The sequence below is a fragment of the Callionymus lyra genome, chromosome 10 (assembly GCF_982586985.1).
Source record: "Callionymus lyra chromosome 10, fCalLyr1.hap1.1, whole genome shotgun sequence".
NCBI classification, from domain to species: Eukaryota; Metazoa; Chordata; class Actinopteri; order Syngnathiformes; family Callionymidae; genus Callionymus; species Callionymus lyra.
In genome coordinates this window covers 4,848,043-4,868,506 of record NC_141827.1, presented here as the reverse complement: position 1 = coordinate 4,868,506, position 20,464 = coordinate 4,848,043, and the positions used below count along the sequence as shown (strand labels likewise).

Here is a 20,464-nt window from a genome sequence, read left to right as displayed (position 1 = left end):
GTTCTGGACGGTCCAGGTGTTGGTCACTTTATTTTATGCTGACACGGCATGTCAAAAAAACCTTTATAACAGTTTCTCATAAAAGACACAAGATGAGATAAATTGATTCAAGTTGAACTAAGATGAAACGTGTCTAACTGACAATATAACACAGATGATGGCGTCAGAGAGGAACATTTTGTTCGAGCAAATTTGAATCAAAGCAACAAAGAACTATAGAGGCTTAATTTTCTAAATATTAGTGAGCGTAAATGTAAAAAGTAAATGTTGTGTGTAACCACAGTGGTTTAAAACCTATTTTTCGCCTTAAATAATCTCAAAAAAAGTATGCAACAGTAAATAAACACTCAATAAATAGAAGATTTGTGATAATAGATAATTTGCTAATTGATTAAAGATCTTTTAAACAAAATCATTTATAAACACTACGTTATCATCGTTAAATCGTGGCTACTTATGGAAAACATTGCAGCACGACATGTTTTAATAACAAATCCCATGTGTGGACACATTTATTTTAAACAATTCATTCAATATTTATAAACCAATAGTTAAAATGTAGTTTGTATGCTTGAACATGCACAGTACAATGTATTAGAAAAGATGAATGAAAAGGGGATTTATATTTTACGTATGTTTCAGATTTCATTATTTATAGAGTTGGAATGTATCATTACTAACCTACATGATGTGGGCTCAGTAGTTGTGTTTATGGTTTTATATATTTTTATTTTTTTAATTGTCCTCAAATGAGATTAATGATTATAATCGATCATTTCATTAACACCATGTCTCATTCCAAACGCAGTTGGACTTCACAAAAACCTTCTGTCTTAAACTCCAGTGCTTAACCCCTTGACGCCTGAATTTATTTGCAATTGTTCAAAAAAAAACAATTATGTGTGTTTTTGCTTTCAAGCAGAGACTAAATTAAGTGAAGATATTTTTTTTTACTGTAGAACATAAAATTATTGTAAAATTGGGTATGTCGCAAATTAGCGACAACAGGCATTCGAGGATCAAAAAATAATAAAAACATTTCCCATCTTAGGCATGACATTTTATTTTTTAATGTCAACATATACATTACAGTGGTAAGAAAAAAACAATAAAAAAAAAGTGACTCAAGTCTTCCTCAGAAGCGTCACCTGACTGCAGACGTGTCACTCATAAGCTGCTCGTTTCTGGTCCCACAGTTTGTTCTCTGGTGCGAGGAATCCCCAGGTGTGCAGGTGCACTGAGTAAAAGCTAACACCATGATATGCAGTACCTGAATATTCAACAACAACAACAACTAATACTATAACAACAACTACTATAACAACGATAACTGAGCTGTTTCAATTGTGGGGTGCCTTACTCATGAAACTCCCTGAAGCAATTGTTATTTTTGTTCAGGCACAAGTGAACATTGCACTTAGAACACTTGAACACAGGGTCAGTTTTCCTTTCAAAGACATCAAAGGAATGCACCAGCCCTTTTGTGTCACAAAGCACAAATATTTTGTATCCTCATTTATGTGGCTTCTTGGGGACATATTGTTTTAAACTTGATTTTCCTTTGAAAGGAACCATTTGCTCGTCAACACAGAGCATTTGCTCTTGTAGAAGAGCCTGAAATTTGGGAAGAAGTGCATCAATCAGTGGCCTTATTTTGAAAATTCTGTCATTGTTTGGTGCCATGTTGTCATTGAAATGGATGTAATGTTGTATTTCTTCCCACTCTACTCTGTCTTTTTGTTCAGGAGTAGCTACACTAGGAAGCTCACCATCCTCTTCAGCAGTGAAGCTTTCCTAACTGCTGTCACCTGGTGTTTAAAAAAAAAAAACGCCATTGAAAAGTGCAGACTATTCTATTTAGGTTAGGTAGAACTTTACACAACCTGCTCTCAAAGCGACGTCCTCAAATGTGTCTTACAACACAAAAGCTGAAAGTCTGTACAACACAATATTATAGCATTATTACTGCTATTTTTTTTTTATTTTTTTTTTTAGAATCCCTTATTAGTCCCGCGAGGGGAAATTCAACCATTCACACATACTGATGGGAGTAGGCATGCACACTTGCGCCAAGTTCACCATCAGGAGCAATCAGGGTGAAGTGTCTTGCTCAGGGACACAACGACACAAGCTTGTCTGGAGCTGGGATTGAACCTGCAACCTTTTGGACTGCAGGCAACCACTCTACCATCTGAGCTATGTCGCCCCTATTTTCACCACCTTGTGCAGGTGTGTATTCCTCATCAACTTCTCCACTCACTGAGACAGATGTCCTCACTCTCAGCTGGTGGAACTCTGATTTCTACAGGAGTTCGCTTACCATAAAACATTCCTGAGGAAAAATAAACGTCAATCATTTAATTCATAAAACATCCTACATGATTACAGATTGTTACAAGAATTGTTTTTGCTATAGAAAGCGTGTGACGGCTAAAATCCATCTGAATATATTAGTGTGTACTGCGCCATTGCGCATCTGGCCGTGACCCTGGTCTCGAAAAGCGCTATATAAATAAATATTACTTACTTACTTACTTACTGATTAATTTAGCCCTTATGGACGAATGTCGCGAATTCGCGACAAACCGAAAACTCGAAATATCTTAAAAAAAATTCGTTCAAAACCACTTTATTTTACTTTTCCTAGTTCCACAGACAAACAATAAGCAGACGTGTATATTTTTTTACGGTAACTTACCTCAAACAAGACGATCCTTTCGCGCTTCCAACTTTGAATGGGTTGCGCAACACCAGGAAGAAAACACGATTGTAAACCGGACGTGGTTTTAAATGTTATTGGTCCTACGAGAAACTAGTGATTGCAAAAAGAGGCATGAACCAACATTAGGGAAACTCGCGCACGATCTCTGGCGCATTCTTAATGGAGGCGGTATGTCGCGAATTCGCGACACTCGGCGTTAAGGGGTTAACTTCCTCCTCTTCCGTACCAGCTATTCTGTGCAATAATCCATTCCTGTGCAATAGTTCTGAAGCATAATACACTTTTCACTGTAAGCTTCTTACCACTTTAATTATCATATTGTTGGTCAGTGTTTCAGTGATGTGTGTAGTTGATGGTATTCTTACTTTCACTCTTCTCTCATCTCTTTCTTTAGTTTTCTGTCTCCGTTTTTGTGCCTGTTAAATGTATTCTCTACTGCACAAGTGAATTTCCCCGCTGTGGGATCGATAAAGTCTAATCTAATCTATAATGGAGACAGTCCGTTCTATTCCCTCTCTTGAGCAATAGATGGTTCGAACTGTGGGGTCGATCTACTTAATTTTTTTTTTTGGACCATGTTATAGTTCCTTTTCAAGCAGACTACACTGAAAAGACTAATGTTTGTCCCACATAGAGCCAACGGTTGTAGATTTTCCCTCTTTACAGTTGACAGTTCTGAACCTGGTCATAACACAACATTCTCCAGGGCTTTTCCTATGTACTGCTCATCTGCCGAAGCACTTCCCACCACCTGCAAGAACTGAACCATGACCAGTTGTTTAGACGTTATAAGGTCATCTTATGTGGAGCGTAGGGGCTCTGTGGAGGGGTAGTAGCTTTTGGTGTCTGGCAAGCTGATCCCTAAATCTCTCACGTGTGGCTCCAAGCATCATGCTCTGGTCAACCGATCGCCACCTTCGCACCATCCTAAACATCCACTGGAGACGACTACGCTACTAATGTTCAGGTCCTCGGAAAGACGGATGTCTCCGGGATCAAAGCTTTTCTGCTTTCGCAGCTACGTTGGGAAGGACACGTCTCCAGGATGGAGGACCATCACCTGTTTTCTGTATTCCAAAGCACAAGAACAGGAGTGTCAAACTCAATCAGGCTCTAACTATTTCATACTTATATTCAACTTTCTTTAAAAGCGAGTATCAAATAAATGTTATTGAAAGTGTCTATATACTTGTCGAGATCCATCATCTCTGTTCCTTATCATAGCTTAAACACTGACATCTTTGTAGGTCAGGATATGAACATTATCTACTGTGAGCAAACCTGGTGTGAGTTTGACACATGTGCTTTAGAATTGTGATGAATATCAAGTATGTGTTTTCTTTTCTTTAATTCTGAGGGAGCTAGTAAGTAATATTTGTGGAGCGCTTTTACAGACCAGGGTCACAAAGCGCTTAAACAATTAAAACCATACACAATAAAATATATACTTTAAAGGTCAAGATAACACCAAGACAAACAAAGGAGTCTCAGAATCAAGGAAAAGCCTGCATGAATAAAAGTGTCTTAGATGTTTCTTGAAGGAGTCAGTAGACTCCATCAAGCGCAGATGATGGTCTGCAAATATTTGCCCTGAAGCGAGATGAGTCAAGCGAAGAGACTCCCAAGACGATGGAGGAGAGATGCTCGCTCACCTTCTCCACCTGCTCGAGTGTTTGTACAAACGTCATTAGTGTCGTCTTGTTCATTCAACCAGCAGTGTCACAACACTGTTATCTCTTAGGTGTCTGAGCGCTTCTGAGCAGATGTGTGGAGCTCTATCTGATGAGTTTCTGGCCAAGCCACATCTGGATTGTGTAGTGTAGTCTGCGGAATCTGGAAACAACAGATGGAAAAATACTGCAGATAATGACTCGGACACAGCCGGGCTTCCTCCAAGTCTCCGTGTGAGAGAGTTTACTCTCTGAATCAGTCGCTAATCTCTGCTGAAAAATATGTTTCTGCTATTCAGCATAAACACACTGACACTGGATTCAAGGTTCAACACTCGTTCAGCACATCTTCGCTGTGTGCGTCTCTTGAGTTGTTGTTTGAGTGTGAAAAGCAGCCGTGTGGTTATGAAAGCTCCATTGTGATGTGCTGGAGGTGTTAAGTGTCTCGGTCTGTTAGCGGCGCTGCTCTGAACAACCAACAGTGACAGTTGGCTTGCCCCGCACATAGTTTCCTGATGTCATGTCATTTTCTCGTGGCTTTTGAGGTGTGAGGTCCAGCTGTGGAAAAATAACAGAACCAATGATGAATCGATTTCGATGTAATGGACTTTAGCATTTTCAAACGCACTGCGATTCACAAATTTTCAAAAGAATGCAGTAGAAGAAACTAATATATTAACCTTTGATATGAAAACGATTGTTTCAAGTTGATATAATAGATTGATTTAATGTCGCCAATATTACAATACCTGCACTATTTAAAGCAGATTGAAACGCATTTCTGTTTCCAGATCAAAACAAATGGTGAGTAAGACCATGAATGAGTCTCGAAAAGCTCTACCTTGCTGCTGTGAACTATAGCAGGAACATCAAAAACTTACAGTCACTTCTTAGAAGACACAACTTAAGGTACTAACAAAAGTACTGACAAAAATTCTGTTAGCTCTAGAACATCGCAATCAGGATACTATTGTATTGTGACTCAAATATCTTTCACCACAAGTATATAACATTTACATTGAACAATAATATAGTTAAAAAGAATGAACGACAAGTACAGGAGATTTTGGGACTGGAACAGGGTTGTCAAATTTTATCACACAAAGGAACAACACTTTATTATCTAACCTGTCTGTAACAGGAGGTAAGAGTCTGATGGATGTTTGCTTCTATCCCAAAGCTTCGCATCCTGTAAATTCAATGTCACTCGACGTTGATCATTTATGTTCCTCATCATCTCTTAAACTCTGTTATTTGGTTTGGCTGGATTTGGCACCCAGTCCTTGGGTTTGACAGATGTCTTAGAGGATCTTTAGGTCTCCAAAATTTGAATTTAAGGATCACCCTGGTAGCGCTATATCCGATAGGAAAGACTATAACGTTTGGAGTGTCCTCCAGGAAGTGGACCACGCTGACCATCACTGGTGATTTATTAGTAAATTATTAATTAAATTATTGTCATGAATGATAACTCCAGATTTATCAACCCATCTCCTGGTATGTATTCATAACAGGCTATTTTGAGTGTTTGATGACTGTTTTGTTTCGGTTCACATCCTTCTAAATGAGGTCTGGATATTCTGTTAAAGCCTTTCCAGAATCTTTCCATTGGGGCTCGGGGCTAGACGGCAGCTAGGTGAAGTTTCCAGAGACTGTTATTCCAGCAGAAGTGAAGGAAACATGGCAGTGAGCTCCTACATAATGGAGCAGCACCAAGAGCAGCAGTGCCAGAGACTAATCGGTGCTCTGATGTTGTTTTGCTTGTAGTACATATGTTAAATCTTTATCATATCACTGCAGGAAAAAACACATTCTAGACTTTGGTGTGAACGACCTGGGTTATCTTCCTCACCCAGTTTGACACAATTATTTTTTCACAAATACATTCACGGTCTAAAAGAGATTTTGGCCGGCTGTACATTTGTTCCACAATTGCAGCATGATAACCTGAAAAGACTTGTAGTCTTGCTAACTTTCATTTAGTTCCATTTGATCATTACGTAAACTACACTCGACAGTCATGGCTCAGCTTTGCTCCATCTACTCCGATGACCATCGCTCCACTTGGCTCAAGCTTCCATCTTCTCCTACAACTACTCCGTATTGTAATCTCAAAGACAAGCGTGTGGCCATCTGACCAAGTGACGCCCTCTTCTTTCCGTCTCTGGTTCTGATGTGAGGATATCTCCACATCACTTTAGAAAATAAATGATCATTCATGCAATAGTGGTGTCAACGTTTCCTTTTTTTCTTTTTTAAACATGTGTAACCGAAGATTCTAACCGTAGTGTAACCGGTTACAAGATTTACTATCTCCCATATGCCATTTTTATTTGGAGTTGTGCTGTATAACAAGATTGTTCTTCCTCAATTCAAACTTCACAATTTTTCGAACTTCCATTAGTTCGACAAAAAACATCTATTCTTGTTGACCCGCTTTAAATAGATACTCAATTATATAATACAGATAAATAGCAGAACTTTATACTTTAATTTGATCAAAAATAGAATTCTCATGTATTAATTCAGGTTTTACTTACTGACCAATTATGTGTGGAACACTGCGCTCAAAAAATGCAGGTACATTTTAAAGCTGCACTAGTAATACACCATGGTATTGTAGTATATCTTTGTGTCTCTCCCGTTTTATAGAGCCTCGCAGGGTAAGAGGCTGTTCCAGTCGTAGCGTGAATAAAATGTTTGTACTTGTGAGTTGTTACGGTCAATAACGCCTTAAAACTGAAACCAAACATTTATGAATTGATATCCGTGTAACCGTTTACACGTGTAGTTGTTGAGACCCGTAGCATGCTCACATCATATTACATGTACTGGATAATGTTTTTATTTATCTCACATAAAACCAGGATTTCCCGTTTTTAAAGCGTCTCATTATTGTATTTATTCCAGACTGGAGGAGAGCTGTGACCTTCCGTTGTTATTTCGAACTCTCAGAACCTTCTCAGACAGATGCGAAGACCGCCGCCGAACATTCCTTCACTTCCAGGTAAGGACGCTGCGTTATCCTCTGCTTTCATAAGAGACGCCTTTACAAGAGTTTACCATCAAACCTGGAAACACTGAATCCATCAGGAAGTGATATATGTTTGAGTATTCTTTATTGGCGTCATGTATAAAGTGATCTCTAAGTGTGGTTTTTCTTCCACAGTTCAAAAACTATACAGTATTTATTTTGTTATTATTGTGATTGGGAATTAAATGCGGTATAATTCTTTTTCTTATTTTACTTTTACTTTAACATGAAGTATCTTCGTCTCCAGCGACACAGATGCCGTTCATCATCCTCACATAACTATCTATATATGAGATGTGTTGTCTGTGGGTCAAGGTCAACAACCTCCACCAATGAATATTTATTTCTGGAAGCCACAGAGGTCGTTCACCTTGACCCAGAAGCAACACATAGGATACCAAAAACATAGGGCCTTCGGGTCACCGTGACCCTTGCAGATCCCTAACGGGCAAAACGCACTTGTTTAAGACTTGGATGATCACCTGGATTAATAAAGTCTATCTAATAATAATGACTCTATAATGTCCATGTCCCAATGATACCATGGGGAAGACTCAGGACATGCTCGAGCTTTTTAGAGGCAAGAAATCTGTGATGGAATGGTGAAATCAGAAGTAGCGAGCCTAGTTAAAAGGGAACAGAAAGATCGGAGATGAAGCGTACGACTTATTCTGTCTTCATTAAACTCTAGAGATTTATTATTGTTTTAGAGCTGCTCTTACTCTTCTAGTACTACACTAGTCTGGTGTATTTCAAGCTAAGACAGGAAGACAGACATGGATCTGGTAGATTATACAAATTAAACGTGTATTTTGCCCATGCTTTGAAGTCCAAACAGGACCTTTTATTGAATTTAAAAATACTCACATTGAGGACCGCAGATACAATTAAATTCATCTTCGGTACGTGTTTCTATTTTTACTTTCGAACTAATTAACTTAGAATAAGTCTACGTCTTGGTGTGACTTTCACTACAAGGGTAACATTGAAAAATCAAACACTAAATTAAGCTTTACAAACAATATGGAACTGATTACGATGAGATTGTAGAGTCGTGCCAAACTGGCCGAGCTGAAGGAGAATTAACACGCATTTTCCATCCAAGCCTGTGTGCGAGGCTGATCCACCGGTATTATGCTTTGCTTGCATTTCTCTCTCTCAGTGTTATTATGGAAAAATGTTATTCCCACTGTGACAGTTACCGTGTAATGTGGATGTAGTGCTTGTTAGCAGGAATTAATGACATACTAACATAAATGTTTGCTTGAAGTTTTGAGAATCTAAATTACAGAGACTAGGAACGAACCCGGGCCAAGAATCTTGATATTTGTTGTGGTGAAATATTCACTCATGCTGTCGAGGGAGATCAGATGTTGGTTGATTGGCTCTCAAAAAGACAGTGAATGTGGCTAAAAAAAACACCAGGCAGTACAAAAAAGTATTGTATACAAACACCAAAACTCATAACTTCCATAATTCATTTCATGGTTTACTTTATTTTAAGTATTAATTTTCATAATAACCAAAAGATTTAAACAGCATTTTATGTACATTTAAGTATTATTCACATGAGTTAACCTTTTAATCTTCAATGCTATTACAAGGTTTGAATTGATCAAAGTCAATGATCTTAAAATTGAACCAAATAAGCTTCAAAAGATTTGTCAATACATAGACAAACAAAATGAATTTCTGCTTGATCAAGTTTAAGGGGATTCTTACAGTACACAGAGTTGCAGAGTGCTGGCAAGATAAGCATAAGCAATAGAATATTTACAGAAGATGTCACCAGGATGTTTATGGTTGTCTTTGTTTCAGATTAAATATCTTTTTTTCAAGCTTTTATTTGGAATGCAATGATGAAGTAAGTTAACTGGCATTGATACTCCAAACTTCACAAACATTTGTCTTAAATATTGAGCTTTTTAAAATGATGCCGTTCTGTGAGAATAACAATTTAATTTAAATATGTAATGATAACCTGACTCGTATCACAAAAATCTTGTGAATCGTCTGTTTCAAGATGTGGCTCATCAGGTTTGGTTTAGTGTTGATAAGTAAAGCGTCAGTTAAAAGTGAAAGTAGACGATGACTGCGTTGGTGGAACAATTATTGCTTACATCTCGTTTCTGTAGATTATTCATGGGATCATAAGGTAGGCTTGTTATTTAATTTTATTGAGGAATGTAAGTAGCAGACACATGCTGAAGCCCAAGACCAGTGTCCTACTGTCCCCATAGAGTCGACAGAAAAAATGAATGTCAATGGGTGACTGAAATTTTGAGTTGACGTGCTCCTTAAACTTGGATGACTCTATACAAATGAAGAGTCTCTTTATGAGTTAGTCAAGGCTTTTGAGCCTTTTGAATACATGGCAAGTTGCATATTTCTAATGGTCACCATAACCAACTTGTACATTAATTGTAAGTGATTAGTTGCCAACATATTAAGGCACCATATCTACTCCAGAAAAAGTATCTTCTGACTTGACATCGTAAGTTGCTAAGGTTTGCTTTAGTACATACTTGTACACCTTTTTATCTTCTTAAACGGACCAGCTCCTCAAAAACCAGAACATGAACTCTGGTGTTGAAAACCCGCTCCACTCCGCGTCGTGTTCCACCTCAGCGGTATCGTCCAATTGGCAGTACGTTCATGCAGATGAAGCTGTCGGGGTACTTGGAGAGAACCACGGGATTGCCGTCCAGACGGACCTCTCTTAAACTTGGCCGTAGGTAGTAGGTGTCGTTGGACTTGCAGAAGGTGTTCTTGTCCACCGCAGTGATGTTGTTGTTCTGTTAGAAAATAGAAAATGACGTCAGTGAATAATTCTTTGTGACAAAATAGATGAGAAAGAACCTGTAGATGTACGGTCCGGACACTGTCGGGGATGATTGGCACGGCTTCCAGCTGGTTGTCGGCCAAGTACAACTTCATCAGCTTGGTCATTTTCTGGAAAGATGAGAAACAACGATAACATATTTTACGCCAAACGTTTTAGTTTTATTTTAAATTCACATGGTTTATTGGATCAAAACGTGTACCTTGAAAGCTGTGGATTTGACTCCACTGGTTTTGAGAAGGTTGGAGTTGACGTTGAATGTTTTCAGTTTGGCCGGCAGCATGGGAAGCTTGACAAGATTGTTTTCAGCCAGAGACAACTCTTCCAGCAGAGAAAGTTTGGAGAAAGCTCCGTCTTCAATCTCTGATATCAGGTTTCCTGTGAGGTCAATCCTCTTCAGAGTAACTGTTGACAAGACCCACATCTCAGCACTTCCAAAAGTCCATGTTTCTGATCGTCTCTCAGTTGTTGTAGTTATGTGTAGTAGTTTATGATCTACTATACAGTCTCATAGTCTTAAGGCAATTAGATACATGTATATATTTTTTTTATTTGGTTTTCTTACCATAGTCGGCAAAGTCTTTGGTGAGGATTTTCTTGATCTTGTTGAAGCGAGCGTACAGGTATGCGGTCTCTTTAGGCAGGGTGGGAATGGCGGTCATGTCAGGACTCACCTCCTCACAGTAAACCGAGCCAGTGAGGCAAACGCACAACAGACAAGTGGGAAGGTCTGCAACAGACATAACACACACATTCACTTAAACTTGTGTAAACTCCTCGCACAGAGAAATTGCAACTTAATTTTGTTTTGGCCTGACATGAGCGCGTCTGTTGTTTTATTGAAACATGAGCACATAAGTTTGGTCAAAACACTTGGAAAAAAGACTCTGACTTCTGAAACGAAGGTCTGTTATGCTCACCAGGTCCCTGTTTTTGTTTTACTTTAAAAGTGTTTCATAGTGGTTTGTGGAAAACTCTGTGTGAATGAGACAACATGTCAAATGCTAATTATACTTCATGTTCAGCTCCTATAAGCTATTTTTGTTTGTACACTAGTACACTAGAGCAACCTGCCATAAATATTCAAACAAGATTTTCTGTTCTTTTAATGTTGGTATGTCTACTGAGACCCTAAATCCAGTAAGGGTGTTTACTTTGAGTTTATCAAGAGAAAGCGTAAACATGTGTATTTACCATTTTAAATACATTGTCTGGTTCACCAGCTAAAAACTGGGGTGAACAGGACAAAGCCACGTCCAGTGTCCATCAGAGGTGATGAGGGGGAGAACTATAAGTGCAAAGGTGCAACACTAATAGACTCAGGGAGTGATTCAGTCCTCGGGCTATTAGGCTTTATAATTCAGAATTTTGGGGCAGGAGCGGAGTGAAAGTATGATGTATTCTATTTTTTTTTTTTTTTTTTGGTCCATGTTCTATGTACTTGTACTTTGTTTTGTACTTTGTTCTTGCACTTTTATGTCATCTGCTGTGAACTGGAAACCAATTTCCAGAAGGAGATCTCCAAAGGAATTAATAAAGTCAATCTAATCTAATCTAACTGCTCACGTGTCATTGGACAGGTTGACCAACAACTGAAACACAAACCATGCTTTTTCCAATGAAGGACTGAATCTATAATCATGTCTGTAAACGAAAATGTTAACTCTGGGCGCAACCTTCCAGCTGTGAGGGAGAAGAAGCTACATTTGCATCTTACATTTCATTCTTTGTTATAACGATGCAACCTTTAGTTTAAACCATGTACAGATTGTTCAACCGTCTCACCTGAAGTGTCAGGTGCTGGCGAGTTGTCGTCGGGCTCGTCTGCAGGAGGCAATGCCCTCTGTGGAAGAAAAGATTGTTCAAAAATGTAGATGATAAAGAACATGTTTGTTATATAAGTAAGTCATTTGTATTTATATAGCGCTTATCCAGACCAGGGTCACAAATATAAGAGGGGCTTAAAGGTGACTGATGAATCTCTTGCATGTCATCTGTTTGAAGGCATCGGGGAGTTTGTTTCTGTGAGCCCATAAAGCCCACAATTTAAGTGGGGAATGCAATAAACAGATGATTATGGTATCGTCGTACTAAGCCTCTCTACTCTCAACTAATTACACACTAATATAGTGGTAAAGGATTGTCAAAACTTCAGCCTCTGCCAAGTCCAATAAACGTGGGCTTAGTGGTGAGATTTTAGCAGGAAGTGTAGCCTGGTTACATGTGGCAAGGAAAAAGCCAATTTGGCCTTGTAAATCTAACCAAATTTATACTTGGGATTTCTGGGAGGTCAAAAGTTAACAATTTTTAAGAAACCTGGTCGAATTCACCATAAAGATGACCTGATCTTCAATGTACCTTAAATTGGAAGCATCAGATTATCCAATGATATGCAAAACTACCATGTAAGAATAACATTTTGTATAGTCTTATTTTATAATTTATGATTCATTTCCCATCCTTGTAAAATTTGGGCATAAAAGTCAAATACTATTGTCGATAACAAGGGCTGAATATTATTGATTTATTGAATTAAAAATGTGAAAACAGCTGTGGTTACATGCTGCTCTTTTTTTCTCCCTTTTCCTTGTTTTGCTTGAGAGATCTTCAATATATTTGAGAGGGGGAACTAAACCAGGGTCTGGCTGCAGCATTAACCAGTTTTCCCTCAAGTGGTCAGTGTGGTAAGTTGAGGCTTAATGTAATAAATCCTTGGTTTGGCTCCTTTTAGAGTTGTGAAATATCAGATATTACAAGGTGCACAGGAGTGAATGAAGATGATGTTATATTTGAAAGTGGTTTAAGTCAAGTAGAATAATCTAAGTATAATATTTGTGACCTTTTACGCCACGCAGAAATGACACAGAAATGACATGCATACAACATCTTAAAGCACTTATATAGAATATATTATTATTATAGAAATTATTATTATAAATATAGAATATAATATAGAATATAAAACAAGACTTACCCTTGCCCTCCTTAACTTCAGATATCCATGCAGCTCACTGCCAAACGGTGATCCTGACATCACTTGGGAGTCCTGGTCATACTTCCAGGCCAGTCCTGCAACTATCCCTGACAGTGTCATGCAGAGGCACAGGAGAGTCTTCATGGTGTTTGCAAGTGTGTGTTGCTGAAACGCAAGCTCTCATAAACCCTCGGTTTGGGTGAGCAGATGCTTCAAACTACACTAGCCCCGTTCGGGATGTGTCAAATGACTCTATTTAAAGGCTGAACCAGTAGCTTCCAGCAGACTCTTAAAGAAGAGTTGGAAACGCAGAGGACTTAACCCTTCCCTGACCACCAGCCATCCAATCACAGAGAGGAGAACGAAATCAATAAAAAGAGGCAAAAAGTAATTTGATATTATGGACCTACGATGTCTTTTGGGTTTAAGAAAAGTTTTCTCTTTAAATGTAACTTTTGCTGCTACAGGAAAACACTAATAAAGTTAATAAAATAGCATAAACATTAAAGTTTGACATGAACAGTCTAAGCTTGTTTTGTTCAGAGGAATGTCTGTGGTCTCTGCTCAGCCAATGAAATCCACTGATAATCCTTCCATCGTCCACTAGTCTGGAGTTTGTTGTTGATTCCACATGTACTTTTCTGTCAACAATGGCTGATGCGTGATTAAATGACAGCATGTAAAAACGAAGAGCTTAAAGTACAGGTTCATTTTGATTTTTAAGCGGTTGTTTCCAAATGTGGCCAGAGGGCCATTTGCGGTCCTCCTCAAGTTCCCCGCGGACCACCACCTCTGTCATAAAATATCAGTTGCGACTTGATGTTCTGTAATGTAGGTCTGTTAAAATAAACAATCATCGCACAATTCAATTGGATATAATAAGCTCACGAAACTACTCAATATGTTTTGATACATTTGCAGAAACTTTGGATCAATTTTAGGGGACACTCTGTTTTGGTGGAATTAATAGAACTGAAAGCCAAAATATTGGACAGTTTTAAAAGGAACAGAAGCAAACTGTATTCTATCTTCTGCTCCTCTAGTAATTTTACCTTAGCTAAAACGTAATGACTTTTGCGGCCGGAAGTTTAATTGAGACGCCGAAATCAACAGAGGCCTTAATATTTGCATGGTAATTGGGAATAACTTGACTTATTTGTACACATTTAATCGAATAGAAATAAACCAAAAATAATGTATGATTTGAAAGCCAAAAATAAATAAATAATAGTTGTTAGAAAGGATCTGTCTCGCCTGCAGTTAATACAAGACTCTGCAGCAAGAATTCTGAACCGCTCTAGTAGAAGAACTCACATTTCTCCAATCCTTAAAACCAGGGGTGGGCAATTATAATTCTTCAAGGGCCACATTCAATTATGTGAATGTTGTTAGGGGCCGTCAAGCAAAAAGGAAAAGACGGAAAAAATAAATAAAAAAAGAACATTCATCATTAAGCCATGACTTTTATTAAGCTAAATAATCTGTTTCAAATCTATTTTATTCTTGTATATATGAGTTTTTTTCAAAACATTTCTTCAACTAACTTATAAGAAATGTTTTGAGGGATTAATGTATACTCGAAACATTACACAAAAAAAATTAAACAAGTGTTATGTTGAAATGTAAATGAATAATAATTACAAAATACATTTGTTTATGCATTAGAACCATTTATACATAGTCATACTTTGACATTACGAGGGCCACATAAATACAGTCAAAGGATGTGTGTAATAAATTACAAAAGAGACTGTGAGTAAAGACAAGTATATAACTATAACATCAGTTACGACACATCACAGTTTAAATGTAAACACTATGACGTTAAGCTAAAAAGAAACCTATTCTTGAAATACAGAAATATTTTTGCCAGATTTTCTTTTGTTATGATCTCAATGTTTTGTAAATAATGCTCACCCCGAATAAATAACCTGGCAATATTATATATATATATATATATATATATATATATATTCTTGCTCATATGTTTGTAACTTGGAAGTTAAATGGAATAGTTTATCATCATAAAAATGAACTGAATATAGACGTATTTGTTTCTCTGACTTAAGCCCTTGCTTGTTTTTTACATTTCTGTTTTTGCTTCCTACAAAAATGAATCACATTTGTGCATCTGAAAAAGAATCCTGTGGTGGCTATGTTAAATGTTAAATGTTAAATGAAACATACACCACCGCAGACGTAGTATATTTGTTGTGTAAAATAAAGGGACACTGATGAGGTGTGGGTAAGAAACCAGATCATTATCTGGTCCTGCGTGTCGTTGCTGTTGTATTGTTGAAATGCAACAGGTGTTGGTTAAGAGTTGGAGCAGTTTGTTACTTAAATAAAATGATTAAAGTTGAACAGGTTCTCTGTGGTCAAAGTGAACTTGATTCGTGCTTCGGCTGCTCATTTATTTATTTAACTGTAACTTCGTGGTTCAATAAGAATCAGACCATGGATGTCTTGCTTGTCAAGAGTTATGTGCTGCACTAGCCAGAACACAATCGTAAATAACCATTTTTATTTTGACCATGATAAAAGCCCCAAATATAATCAAAAACAGGCACAGAAATGCTTCACAATTGAAGAGTCCAAATAATTCAGGGTTTGATTAACTGGAGTTGTCGGGTGAAGATGAACTTAAGCTCTTCCCAAAAGATATTCTCTGTTTGTTGTTGTGTAGATGCAACGGCAAACAGAAACATAATTATTTCTCTGTAAACACGTTAAGTAAAAGCAAAGAAGTTTAACGGCAAAACGGTTAAATAGGAAACATGTGACTATTTCAGCCTTGAAGTGGAATAGGAAAAAGAAGGGGGCCCAGATATAAACAAGCAAGGAATACGAGCCCCGAACTGTTACAGGTGTGTTAGCAATTATGAACACCTTTAAACTTTTATGACGCCGGGAAAAGAGCCAGTAACTGGAGAATGTTTTGACCGTCACTAATTTTCTAAGTTTGAGCATCGGTGGTGGGTTTTGTTGGTGGTCGACTGTACATAAGTGAGTCATTTGGAGGAACCCATCCACAACGTAGTGACCGGGTTTTATCATGCTTGAAATTTGAACTATCTAGGTGGCCACGAAAGGTTATGAAAGGATTAAAGTACCACTGCAAATTCAGCAGGTATTTTCTGATTCTTCAAGACTGTTCAAGCTCATCCAGACCCCGGTGCAGTGACAACAGACAGTCAACATACACATGGAATCCATATCCCCATAGACCACACAGACAAAAAAGACGTTCAATGGTTACATGTTTGCTGTTTATTATGATGTTTAACCGCACAAATGCTCATTTAAATTCCTTTATAGTTCCATACTCTACTTGGCCCACATTCCCACACAGCCATCCTAGTTCTTTTTGAGGAATTCTAAGGGGTTCCTAACTGGCCTTCTCCATACATCTCTCAGGAAGAGCCTGCCAGCCCCATGGGGGAGGAAACTCATTGCGGTTTCTTGTAACGTCAATCTTTTTCTTAAGTCACTCCCTGAGGGCCATGACCACATGTCAGGTTATGGCTAAAGATTGACTGGTAATTTAAGAAGTTTTCCTTTGGCTCAGGTCCTTTTTTTTCGCAATGACAGACTCATACCCGACCCCTATCACTATTTTACCACCGAGATACTTCAAGTCTACTTCAGTATTCCACCCATTTCTGTCTGAGATCCATGGTCCCTGACCTGAACAGTCTAAGGCTTCTTCACGCTTCTCCAACTTTTCTGGTGAGAATTTGTGATATATGTATATTTTTTAATCTAAAAGGAACCCAAGGATAGTTTCTTCTGAAGCAGTAGATTGAGAAACGTACATATCAAGAACTAATTTTCTTTCTCTAGTTATAAACGAACACAAAGTGTGGAAGAATCCGAATCTGGTCTAGACAAAACCACACTTCAAGTAATGAATTCCCTTTAGCAGCTTGCTTGACACACAAACACTTTCCCCACATGGACCACCTGGCTTGCCCAAAGGTACCTCAGTCTGCATGGGTCTGGCTGACAACTTGCATGATGTATTAAGACCCCTCGGGGAAGGTGTGTTTTTGGTCACGACTTTTCTCAACGCTCCGCTGCAGACCTGTCAGTGAAGTGTTCTTGGGTCAACTTCTTGACTTATGTAATAGGTCATGAGTCTTTTTCTCTCTATTTGCACATGGTTGTTAAACTTTAATGACCTTTTCTCTGTCAGTTTGTTTTCATTCTTCATTTTTCCATTTCAACCCCTTACAAGTCCTTTTAAAGCAAAGTTTTCAAATGAACCGAGTGCTCATTTGACCAATAGAGATGAAGGCACCAGCTGTGGGAGATTAGCTTCATGCTTTAGCAATATTTTTAGATACAGATAATGATTTATTAAATATAAAGGGTTTGAAATTCTACAACTGAATAGTCAGCCATATTTAGACAGAAAAGAACGCAGCTATGAAGTTGTTCCAGATAAGGGTTACTACATTTTTACAGCTTACAAGGTACATGCATATTAAAATACTCATATGATTTGACTACATTTATAGCGACACTGTTTTACATCAATGTGAACGGATCTAATCATGCAGAACCAACACATTCATAGTCCATCTAGAATGTTTGTAAAGTTTTTAGGAAACATTAAATGTTAATGATAAAAAAACATTAACATCTGCTGATGCCAGGAACTTTACTCATAACCTTAGAGTCCAGTCCCTAAAGATGTTTTGTCGTTCCCCCGGATTCGCGTGTCCTTCAGTCTTGAAGGCGTCCTGACAGAAATGTTTCTAACATGTGTATCCTGACAACATGTTTTTCAGTTTACCTTCTTCATGGAGAGGTTGCACTTTCTCATGCGTGTTTTGAGAGTAAAATGACATCACTGCTCTTATTTATTTCATTTTACAAAACGTTCTGATCAATGTATAGTAAAAAATGAAAGCACATATTAGCCGTTGGGGGTGTTACTTCTTGTACCTCACATAAGAAACGGGAAAGCAATGAAACGTGTTCTTACCTTGTAAATTTGGGATTAGTGTCATGGGACTTGTTAAACACGTAGGTTAACTGCAGCTGTATGACATTTAGTCTTAAATAAGTCTTGTGCTGACAACATGTCACTTTCTATTGCTTTGTGCGACTGTCATCTGATTATTGTTGACTATCTGACATTTTCAGTGTAATCCAGAATATAGTAGTTCCCGAAAATATATAATTTCATGGTCAATTTCACATAAAAACATCTCTAAGAAGAAAGTGTATGATATACAGCACAGCTTTGCATTTTCATAAAAGGTATTCCCTTTGGTTTTCTTCTTTCAATGAGGGATTTAATCTGAAATAATTTAAAATCACTAACAGGTAATATGTGTCTAATGGTTTTAGCTCCCTGGTGTAGCTGCTTACTTATATTTTATCCCACATTGCCCCCAAAATGTTTTAGTTCTACTTATTGCCAATATTTTTAAATTATATATATAAAATGCATAAACTTAAATGAAGTAAAAAAAAAAAAGTAATAATAAATAAAAAATAATTGTGAGGAATAAGTAACTGTGAGAATGGATGAGAAGCTTTAATAAAAGTAAAGGAATAAACATGTGCCGTTTGAAGTAACTTTATTTAGGGTTTTATTAGAAAATATAATTCAAAAAAAATTCTATATAAATGTATTGGGTTTGTTTAATCTGGGTTCACTTTTCTCTTCATTTTCTCCTGGCATGCCACTCACAGACGGACTCATCAGACACTGACGATGCCAGCAAAGAGGAGCAGATCCAGTGAAACATTTAAGTGACTGAGACATGTTGGTTTGGACTAAAGCAGGATGAGACATATGGAGAGTATTATTGAAAGTGTTCCGCAGCGCTCTTATACTCCACTGAATATAGTGGATGTCTGTTTTACCTTTACCACACTTCATCAATGCTCATGCATACGTGACTTGATCAAGTCACTCCTGCTGTTGTTTATTTGCGTTACATTAGCTCTTTTGTTTGCTGAGGATTCAGTCCCTATAGGAATGTTGGGGTTTGATTCTCTGCTCCCCCCACTGTCCGTTCGTGAAGCTTAACACATCCCCTTTTATTACTCCATTCATTTTGAGCGGCTTTTATTCTCAACCTCCAAATCCAGCAGATTGAAGCTTAATCACGCTAAGATAACATTCTTCAAGTATAAAATTACCAAAGGGATTCTCTGCTCGGATTATTTTACCTCCATTGCACATGACATAACAACCATTACGTACCCTAAACTCAACATCTTAGATCGATAAAAACATGTTTAACGCAAGTTAGTAAAGACGCATTGAGACTGAATTAGAAAGATATACCACAAGTTTTTTTTAATATATTGATAGATCCTGAGAAGGAAACTATTGGTTCTAGAAATATGTTCGTTTTGAATCTGTAAAGACAATGAACATCCGTCCTTCACTGGATACACATCATCGTATCACTGCATGCTGTTCCTATCTTGCTCTATAAATCAAGCTCGTCCAATGAAATGGTACGACAGCCTCCTCTGCTTTCCACCCGTCCTCGCTGTTCATATATGTTTTTGTGCAATGTCAATGTATTATTCATGTGTACGGTGACCAGGGGACTTCTGGGAAGTACCCATGTTAATGCAATTACGTTGGCTTATAAGGACGTTGTGGTCTTGAATACATCCCACTGTGCTAATTGTGATGAGGGGAACACGACTCTCCTCAGCTGTGGACTTCATCTGGACAAAATCTTTTTATTGGACAGCTTTTCCAAAGTCTTGGCTTCAAGTTTGCTACTGGCTTTGGTTTCTCTGAACTTACCCTGTCTCTTGTCTGGCACTTTGTTATGCTACAAATCACACCTTTTTGTATTTGTTGCATTAAGTTATTAGCTTTGAATCTGCCATCAGACCCAATGACTTCCTAAGACGAGACTGTTTGGCTAAGAGTAGATGTATATTTAACTTTGATTACGCAGAACGTTGATCATAATAAAGTATATCCAAATAACAGGGCTATTCAACAGAAATGTCCTGGGGGCCAGATGTTGAGCCTGTGGGCAACACCTCTACTATTATTGGCTGTTGAATGTTGGGCAAATAGATTAAAAACAGTAACACAATATTATAAATCGTTTAGGACTCCTGTATTGAAGTAGCAACTGCTAAGTGTCTTCTCGCGTTAAACTCCATGGGAATGCCTTGGCCATTTGCTCGGTGTTGATATTTTTGACTCCATTCGTGGTTAAATCTTGTATTT

At 37.8% G+C, this 20,464-nt stretch overlaps 2 protein-coding genes across 2 annotated transcripts in view; one reads left to right on the top strand and one right to left on the bottom strand.

Annotated features, from left to right (window-relative positions):
• cenpp (centromere protein P) overlaps positions 1 to 20,464 on the top strand; it is a 71,632-nt gene that overhangs the window by 3,752 nt on the left and 47,416 nt on the right. The window contains exon 6 of the mRNA XM_087801668.1: positions 7,303 to 7,399. Coding sequence (XP_087657794.1) covers positions 7,303 to 7,399 — 97 coding nt within the window. The remainder of the gene's footprint in view (positions 1 to 7,302; positions 7,400 to 20,464) is intronic.
• On the bottom strand, positions 8,958 to 13,519 carry ogna (osteoglycin, paralog a). The gene is made up of 6 exons (XM_087801669.1): positions 13,243 to 13,519; positions 12,054 to 12,111; positions 10,834 to 10,998; positions 10,471 to 10,673; positions 10,286 to 10,378; positions 8,958 to 10,221 (listed from the first exon to the last, which is right to left on the bottom strand). Exons 1-6 carry the CDS (start codon positions 13,384 to 13,386, stop codon positions 10,051 to 10,053), a joined length of 834 nt encoding a protein of 277 aa, XP_087657795.1. The 5' UTR covers positions 13,387 to 13,519; the 3' UTR covers positions 8,958 to 10,050.

Bases quoted from the DNA above. Each gene is read 5' to 3' on its own strand.
- ogna (XM_087801669.1), bottom strand. From the start codon at position 13,386: ATGAAGACTCTCCTGTGCCTCTGCATGACACTGTCAGGGATAGTTGCA. The intron at 10,999-12,053 runs GTGAGACGGTTG...TGTCTGTTGCAG, and splicing joins GCCAGCACCTGACACTTCAG to ACCTTCCCACTTGTCTGTTG. The intron at 10,674-10,833 runs GTAAGAAAACCA...TCTTGTCAACAG, and splicing joins CAAAGACTTTGCCGACTATG to TTACTCTGAAGAGGATTGAC.